The sequence below is a fragment of the Clupea harengus genome, chromosome 4, assembly GCF_900700415.2.
Source record: "Clupea harengus chromosome 4, Ch_v2.0.2, whole genome shotgun sequence".
Classification (NCBI taxonomy): Eukaryota; Metazoa; Chordata; class Actinopteri; order Clupeiformes; family Clupeidae; genus Clupea; species Clupea harengus.
In genome coordinates, this window is record NC_045155.1 from 1,025,319 (window position 1) to 1,034,617 (window position 9,299).

Consider the following 9,299-nt stretch of genomic DNA (forward strand, 5'->3'; position numbering starts at 1 on the left):
ATACAACATCCGCAAAATCAGGCCGCACCTAACCCAGTATGCCACCCAGCTGCTGGTGCAAACCTTGGTGAGCTCCCGCCTTGACTACTGCAACGCCCTCCTAACGGGCCTGCCGGCTTGCGTGGTGAAACCACTACAGATGATCCAGAACGCGGCGGCGCGTCTGGTGTTCAACCAACCGAAAAGGGCACACGTCACCCCGCTACTCATCGAGCTCCACTGGCTGCCAGTAGCTGCTCGCATTAAGTTCAAGTCACTTATGCTTGCCTACAGAGTGCTTACTGGTTCTGCTCCCACCTACCTAAATGCTCTTGTAAGGGCAAATGTTACACCCAGGCAAGCACGGCAATCCAGACTATTTTCATTTGTAGTTCCACGTTGGTGGAACGAACTGCCTAGTACTACCAGAGCAGGGGCGTCCCTCTCTAGCTTCAAGAAGCTTTTGAAGACCCAACTCTTCAGAGAGCACCTCCCCTCCTAACTGGCACCTGACTAGCGCTTAACTTGCACTTCAGCAGTTACATTCCTGCACTTCTTTTTCCTTTTTTCTAATTCTCATGTAAAGTAGTATTTATTGTTACACAATGCTTTTTATTGCTCTTAGCTTGACTGTTCTCTCCCTTGTACGTCGCTTTGGACAAAAGCGTCTGCTAAATGACTAAATGTAAATGTAAATGTAAAATGTAAATGTAAGAGTGAGTGTGTATGAAACCTTTACATCCATGTAAGAGTGAGTGTGTATGAAACCTTTACATCCACGTAAGCATGAATGTGTCTTACTGTACATCCACGTAAGCATGAATGTGTATGAAACCTTTACATCCATGTAAGCATGAATGTGTACGAAACCATGTAAGCATGAATGTGTATGAAACCTTTACATCCATGTAAGAGTGAGTGTGTATGAAACCTTTGTGAAGATCACTGCTGACCTCTACTGGTAGGATCACAACAAGCCAAAATATCTCCTCACTTTTTTCATAATGACAGATATTTAGAAGTACTATCAGTGTTACCTAATGATACAATCATGGCTTCATTTTTTAAACAGTTTATTGTAGCAAGTCTTTATTTTCTAAGACTTCTAAGAATCTTTGTCCTGAGAAAATACAGAGTTTAATGGAACTACAAAAGGACACACACAACAACTACACGCCATAAACACAGGGCATTAATTAATGGCCAAACAATAAAATATCTTAGCAACTGTTCTGAACAAAAATTAACAAACTTATACAGTATAAGACTAGCGAATGATCTATGTGCTCGATGTTTCCTCGATCTCTGAGGTAATTTTATACTTGAAAAACTTTTTTTAAACGCTCCATGTCAGTTTGACTTTGGTCGGGTCGTGCTGAATCTGCTGAAAACCTGTATACAGTATCTAAAGGACGCAACAGCAGACCCAGGGGCTGAGTGCAGTAAATTAATGTCTTAATAAACACAAACTTGACATAACTAAAGCATACAAGCTTTTTTTTCCCCTTTTCCCTATTCTTCAGGATTACCATCTTTCACTTCCATCTCAAATTAATTTGTGAAGTTTTTATGCTACTATGAAACTAAAATGTTTAGAATATTTTTTTAATTGTCATTTTGCTTTTAGAAATGGAAATACAGAGAAATTCGCCACAATATTATGGCGATCTTACAAAAACAAATACCGCAAAGCATTTGCTTACTCTTCAAACCTCTTAACAAACTGCAGTAACATAAGATATTTTAGCCTGGAGGCATTGTTAAACTGCCTAGTGGCTCTCTAGAAAAACAAATAGGATAAAAACAACTTGAACATGCATTTTCACAAAGTGCCAATTACCGTGGAGCTTGAATTGTCCTTAGTCCTGCTACCACCAACATGCACTTTCATCACTATGTGTAGCAGCACATGTTGGGGGAGGCTTAGGAGACGGACATCTATTGTATTGCACCAATTAACAGCATATACCTGCTGCTGGTCTGGGACCGGACTGGACTTGGTGGGGGTGGGCGGATGGGTTAGGTTGGGTTCAGAGGTTTACTAGGGTTCCATGGTAAGAGGCCCTTTGCTCTCGATCTCCCTCATGATGGACTGGACCACTTCAGACGTGGTGCCCTGACCTCCCAGGTCTGCTGTGTGAAGCTTTGGAGTGTCCAAAAGAAGAAAGGCAAAGTGTTAGACAGTGGTACAGAGAGAGTCGTTTAGTAATCAGAAGGTTGCTAGTTCGATTCCCTGTCGAAGCGTCCTTGAGCAAGACACTGAACCCCTAATTGCTCCTGATGTGCAGTGTGCCATCAGTGTAAATGTAAATGTAAATGTGTATACATTGTAAGTCGCACATATGTAAGTCGCTTTGGATAAAAGCGTCTGCTAAATGTAAATGTAAATGTAGACAGACACTGTGATAGCATTACCGTACTATCCTATTGAGATGGGGTTAGTAGCACACAGGGAGCCGTGCTAATGTGGCTAATTGCTATCGGCTGTGATTTGAGTCGAAATCTGAATCAGTGAAATTGAAGACTCTTTAATGAACTGCATATGTACATGTCTGTGAAGGTTACAGTGTCATGCATCTCATACAAAAGTCATAAAAACAACACCAGGCAACACATCCTGTGCGAATTTACATGTTGGTGAAAATGTCCTTGTTTCCTGGGAAATTTCTTGTCTTTTTTTTTTTGTATGTGGGCACTGGATGAGGAACCTGTTCTATTTTGGCCAACAAATACTAGCCACAAAGGCTTAAAACTATGCCTGAAAAAATGTGATTAAGCAGGACACATGGGATAATACAAAAACAGCAACAAAGCATAGATTTACTAGATGGATTTCCCTGCAAAACACTCCTAATCATCATAGTAATAATAATAGTAAGTCCTAATTGTGTGAACAATTAAAATGTTTTATAAAATATATATAAGCTATATATAAATATAGTTGTCCTATGGTAAAAACTACGTAACAGACTTATGTCTTCAATCCTAATCCAGTTAGAAAAGATGGTATTGCCAGGGTAGGGCATGGATAAACATGGATCACAGTCTCTCCAGGATCTTGTGAGGATCTGTTGTGATTGTCCTTTTAGTCGGTACTAAATCCACTCTACTCAAAGTTGACAGTTTTTCCCTCTCAATTGACAGCTCCATAGTTTCCCCCTCCCCCCAGGTAAAGAGTCTGGGTGTCATCGTCGACGGCTCACTCTCCTTCAAATCTCATATCAACATCTCCACCCGCACCGCCTACTTCCATCTCCGTAACATAAATCGCCTCCGTCCCTCCCTCACCCCCCACACCACCTCTATTCTTGTACATAGCCTTGTCACCTCCCGTATCGACTACTGTAATTCTCTCCTCTTTGGTCTCCCCCAGAAATCCCTCCATAAGCTCCAACTGGTCCAGAACTCAGCTGCCCGTATCATCTCCCTCACCCCCTCTTTCCACCACATCACCCCCATCCTACAGCAACTCCACTGGCTTCCAATTCACTTCCGTATCAACTTTAAAATTCTTCTTCATACTTTTAAAGCCATCCACAACCTTGCCCCTCCTTACCTGTCTGACCTCCTTCACACTGCCACCTCCACCCGCTCCCTCAGATCCTCCTCTTCCATCCACCTAACTGTCCCCTCTGCCCGGCTTACCACCATGGGGAGCAGAGCTTTCAGCCGCTCTGCTCCCAAACTCTGGAACTCACTCCCACCTGACATCCGAAACATTGACTCCTTCCCTCAGTTCAAATCCTCTCTCAAAACCCACCTTTTCAGGATTGCATTCTCACTGTAGTTGCCATGCTGTTTTTACTTGCACTTTTAATTTTAATTGTTTTGTTATTTGTTTGCTCCTGTTTTAAATTGTAAAGCGTCCTTGAGTGACATGAAAGGCGCTGTGAAATAAAATGTATTATTATTATTATTATTGTTGCAGCCAAAAGTGACTGAATTTGCTGCAGTAATTGCTGCTGCAAAATCTGTGGTTCAAATTGTGGTGATTTTGAGTCCAATAAAATCAACTGCAAATAATGCAGAAACTCCATGACTTTGCAGGGTTTTTTTTTGCGGTAATGAGTGAAAACTGCAACCCACAACTGCAATTGCGGAGAATTCTTGAATTTGTGTGAATTTGTGAAAATGCAAGGGTTTAGTTTAGCAGTTATGTGATAGAATGGCTATGATGCGCTCATACCCGTGTCTCTGACAGAGTGGTGTTCACAGCTTTCCGGATCATGCTAGCATATGCATGAAGCCTGAAAGGAAGACATGAAAAAACTCAAACAGGGAACTTAAACAGAGAATATACAGATGACTTTGTGATAGTCTTGGTTAATGTCAAGCTGTCATTACAAAGACATCCCAAACTATGTGAACTTTGCAGTATACATGACATAATTGAGAGAATGACACTTAATGACAACAGTCATAAACATTCATAAAGACTCCTTTATGTTCATGTCAGTCTTATGCACACCCCTTCAGGTAAAGTGTCATAATATTAAAATATTTTGTATATGAAAACCATAAAAAAGCAGCAGAAATCATGTAGACAGTCGTGCTTTAACCATGACAACAAGTATGTAGTAACAAATCATAGAACACTATCTGCTGCTGCTTATTTCTCTGAAATGTTCGAATATTATACCCAGTAATCATATAAATATAAACCCGTTTTTATCTAAATCAGTTGTGATGTACTGTATAAGTGTGAGACAAATAACTTGTCTTGAACATGAGAAAATTGCCTCCCTCTCCAGTATGACATGAAAGTAACTTTCTTGTACAGCGACCGACACAAGGACAAATAAGGACTTACTCCAAGTGATCGAGCATCAGACAGCCAGCCAGCAGAGTCGCAGTGGGGTTGGCGATGTTCTTGTCAGCGATGCTCTTCCCCGTGTTCCTGGTGGCCTAGAAATCAAAGGCGGAACATGGGCTCTCAGAGGATTCCACACTTCAAAGCGTTGAACTCCGGCCAAATGTCCTCCCCGAGTCTCTTACCGTTTCAAAGACGGCGTAGTCCTTGCCGTAGTTGGCGCCGGGTACCAATCCCGGACCCCCGACTAAGCCAGCGCACACGTTGCTGACCACGTTCCCGTACAGGTTGGGCATCACCATGACGTCAAACTGATGGGGCTTGGACACCAGCTGCACGTATGGGGGAAATGGAAAGGATAAGTCTAAGCCTGGGCTAATGAAAGATTCAAGTTCACAGTTCAAGATTCTGGTGAAAGGTTGTCGATATTTGAGCTCAACAGCCAATCAAATTACACCCCTTCCTTCCGTGCTCCTGAGGTGACGTGCTGTATGGCTGATATAGGTCATGGCTAGGGCCGAACCACTTTCTTGTTTGATCATTTACAGAGCCAGGACTGTGTACAAACACACAGAATGGACAGCTACAGACGTGAGGAGCAATTGGCTGAATTTGATAAAAAGGTGTACTGGATTAGAATCACAAATCCCATTTCCTCCTGACATTTATTGGCTGAAAGTCATGCTGTAATGATTTATTTGTTGTTGCATTCATACATTTGTTTTGTAAACCTGCATGGTGGTGTTATCAACGATCATGCTGTCAAAGGTTATGTCTGGATATCCTGCTGCCACCTCGTTACAGCACTGGAGGAACAGGCCATCGCCCAGCTTCCTGTGTGGGGTTTTAAAACAGCAGATGATAAGCGTGTCTCAGATCAAAGGATACAATCTTTCCAGTCAGCTGATCTTCACGGTAAGAGTAGGAGCTGGGCAGAAATACTTACATGATGTTGGCCTTGTGCACGGCTGTGACCCTGCGGCGACCTTTCTCCCGTGCTAAGTTGAAAGCGTACTCAGCGATTCTCAAGGACTTCCTGCGAGTGATAATCTTCAGACACTCAACCACTCCGGGTACACTCTGAGAGAGCGAGAGAGAGAGAGAGAGAGAGAGAGAGAGAGAGACTTATAAAGAAAACGCGCACACACACACACACACACACACACACACACACACCACACACACACACACACACACACAGACAGACACACACACACACAACACACATGCACACACACGCACGCACGCACACGCACGCACGCACGCACGCCACACACACACACACACACACACTCCTACCTCATGCTCTAGGCTGCTGTACTCTCCCTCTGTGTTTTCTCTGATGATGATGATGTCGATGTCTTTGTGTCGAGTATTAACACCAGGAAGGGAATGGCAGTGCATCACATTGGCATACAAATCCAGATTTGTCCTACGAAAAGAAATCTGACTTCCATCAACAGACAATGAATGGGCAGACTTACAAAAAATACTTACAAAAAATACATGCCAGTCAACTAAATCCTACCGAAGCAGATTGTTCCTGGATTTGTGAGAGGGCGGTAAGTTGTGATTGGTCTCTATGTTACCTAAAAATAAGAATCAACAAAATTAGGGAGTTAGACTAAGTGGAAGGTGTAAGATCGGTAAGAAACGGCAAACGCACACACCAATACCCTGACTCTCTCGTGCCTACCCTTCAATGCCACTCCGTTCCGCTTGATGGCAGTGATGGCATTGTTGATGTCATCCTCAGAGGTTACCGTGGAGTCCACTTTCACAATCTCAAAATCCACAGGCACGCAGCAGAACCTGTGGGAGAGTGGTGAACAGAAACCCAACAGATGAATAACTCAGTTCAGTGCCTATATAGTGTGGTCAGGTGTAGCGAGATGGACTCAGTTCAGTGCCTATATAGTGTGGTCAGGTGTAGCGAGCTGGACTTTGTCTCCCAACAGCTTTGCAGTGCTATGACCACTGTATTTCACAACGAGAGGCTGTTTTGATTACTAGTTACGCTATTCAAGGATAAATCAGATGTCAATGTCTGGAAAGGTTAAATGTAACCACAATGTACAGTGTTACTTGATTACAATGTAACCCCCCCCTAGAAACGAGGCCATCCTGTTTGTGCTTCATTTGTTGCATATCAGTACAGCTGGTTTGTAACAAACCACAATGTACAGTGTTACTTGATTACAATGTAACTAAAACAGAGTTACACAAAGGTGATATGATGCACCCCCTGTCCTGATAAGTTGCTCCAGATTCAGTGCTAGAGGGAGCTGGCATCAGGGCGCGATGTGTCTAACCTGAAGAGTTCTCTGACGTGGTTGAGCAGCTCAGGTCCGATGCCATCTCCAGGAATCAGTGTGACCGTGTGTCTGCCGCCATACTTGGCGGGAGGAGGCTGGTGAACGGAGAGAGAACAGGCTGACACCTCATGGGACCCGTTATGACACGCAACACCCATCACCTGTGACTCACCTGTCCCGACATCACTGCACACTTCAGCACACAGTCTAGCTTGAGATAGATACACATATTCAATCTAAACATGCAGAAGGTTAAACTAGAGTGAAAGTCAGTTGCTTTACATCCCAAACATGTTTTAGGTCCTAAGAGGTCGTGACCTTCTCGTTACCACAACCTCTTAGCACAACATCAATCTCCAAATTGTATTTTTTTTTTTTGCACAACTTTCTTTTTCACTCTGTTTAATGCAATACAAGTATACTAATCATATGTTATCTATGAACTATGGGACTATAACTTCTATCCAGCTGGTGCTAGTAGAGGGGTCTTCTTCAGTAATATCCTAGTACTTACAATAGCCTGGCCCATGTTGGAGGGATTAGAAAGTCAGAGGGAGAGAACAGGGATGGTTAATCATTGGGGAGAGAACAAGACATCCCTAGTCTTGTGTTAACGGCTTATTCATGCGTGGTAGACAGTAGGAAAGGGTGCCTGTTTCAATTGTGGAGACATTCATTGTTTCCCCTTTTGACACAAAATTGCAGGTGGGATTGGATTTTGACAGGGGACTGTCTGGCTGGGGGAAGTTAAATGGTTAGCCCCGTTGGCAAATTTGAGGTTTGGATGGAAACAGCCAGTAAGATAATTAGATGGATATTGTTAGTAACATTAAAGAGAGGGTTCATCTTGTTTTGATGGTTCAAGATGTTCAGATACAAATAAAGGAACACCTGTCCAAGGACTGGATGACGTCTAAGTACAAAATCTGGTGCTTCACGTTATAAACTCCATGACATTGGATATGAAGCTATAATATTGAGAGAAACAAAAATGACCAGAAATGTTTAATAATATTTACATATTGTCAATATGGCATTCACACAAAGCCATAGTGCCATTACAAGCTGTCACCTGTCCACCTTTGCGTGTGAAGTGTTTGTTTGCTGAGGGTGGCACTTACGGTGTAAGAGGACTTGGTCCTCTGGCCGCAGATAGAGGCTGGTCGGAGTACCTATGAGTAATAGTAGAACAGGAAAGACAACCGACCAATGCGATCAAGTTACAAGCAACCAAACTGGCTTAAAAAAGGAAATTATCTCCTACCTTCATGCATGACAGACCGAGATATGTGTAGATATGATCACCCTGACACCTGCCCTCTAGAAGTCATATCTTCTACACCAGAGACGTGGTCTACACTCACCTGACCTGTTTAGATTAAGCGTTGTAAAACAATCTATCAGTAGTAACGTTATATTTACAAAGACTTGATAATTTACATTAAACACTTTCGGAAACAGACTATCTCAGCGGCTCAATAAATGGTTTAATAATTGAAACGTCGCTAACAAGCTAGCGTTGACCTTGCATGGTTTAGTTCGCTGCAGGATGAATAGCATAACGTTACTTCGGCAGCCTGCAAGGTTTAGCAACCACCTACGTGAAAAAGTGGCTGAACGAACACCTTCATTATAAATCACAGGAAATGCAGAACATATATTTGTATGCTTACATTGTTCGTATTTCGCATTAATCCGCCCCATGTCGGTTTTAGTAACCGGGATACTGTCAACACTGTTCTGGGAGACATTTTGTATCCAAATGTATGAAGTAGCTAGTCTATCAGTAGCCTAATGCCTTTGCTACGTGCACGATGGAGTGGGCGGTGTTCCTGATCGCAAATCAGCCAAACAAACTTCGTCCTGGTTGGCGTTGCGTTCGATTCCATGCCACCAGTCGACCAGGATCAGTGGTCAAATCAGGATTTAAGCCGCTCTAGACATTTGTCTGTAGCGACATCTATCGTTCGCTAAAAACATGGCTACAATGTTCGTATGCCAGAGACAGGTATGAGATTAGAAAGGGTTGGAAAACAGTAATTATTTCGGGCCTTCTGTTTAGAAAATAGTGCGGAAGGGGAGAATAAGCACAGTTCCAGGGCAAGCACAGTTCCATCTTAATCTTCTTCTCACTACAGCATGCTTTGGAGGGCCACAGACAAGCTGTCATAGGCCATAGGTCATAGGCCATATTT

At 43.0% G+C, this 9,299-nt stretch overlaps 1 protein-coding gene across 2 annotated transcripts; it reads right to left on the minus strand.

The window, feature by feature from the left end:
• Nucleotides 1-1,035: 1,035 nt before the first annotated feature.
• Nucleotides 1,036-8,949, minus strand: LOC105894125 (isocitrate dehydrogenase (NAD(+)) 3 non-catalytic subunit gamma). 2 transcript variants are annotated; one of them, XM_031565671.2, is made up of 13 exons: nt 8,778-8,949; nt 8,226-8,276; nt 7,619-7,624; nt 7,102-7,199; nt 6,486-6,601; nt 6,318-6,378; nt 6,089-6,221; nt 5,736-5,869; nt 5,521-5,623; nt 4,975-5,121; nt 4,790-4,884; nt 4,166-4,226; nt 1,036-2,122 (listed from the first exon to the last, which is right to left on the minus strand). In XM_031565671.2, the coding sequence occupies exons 1-13, from the start codon at nt 8,853-8,855 to the stop codon at nt 2,021-2,023; spliced, it is 1,185 nt and encodes a 394-aa protein (XP_031421531.1). In that variant the 5' UTR covers nt 8,856-8,949; the 3' UTR covers nt 1,036-2,020. The 2 variants fall into 2 exon arrangements, with proteins under 2 accessions (XP_031421531.1, XP_012676053.1); XM_012820599.3 differs by lacking the exon at nt 7,619-7,624.
• Nucleotides 8,950-9,299: the final 350 nt, after the last annotated feature.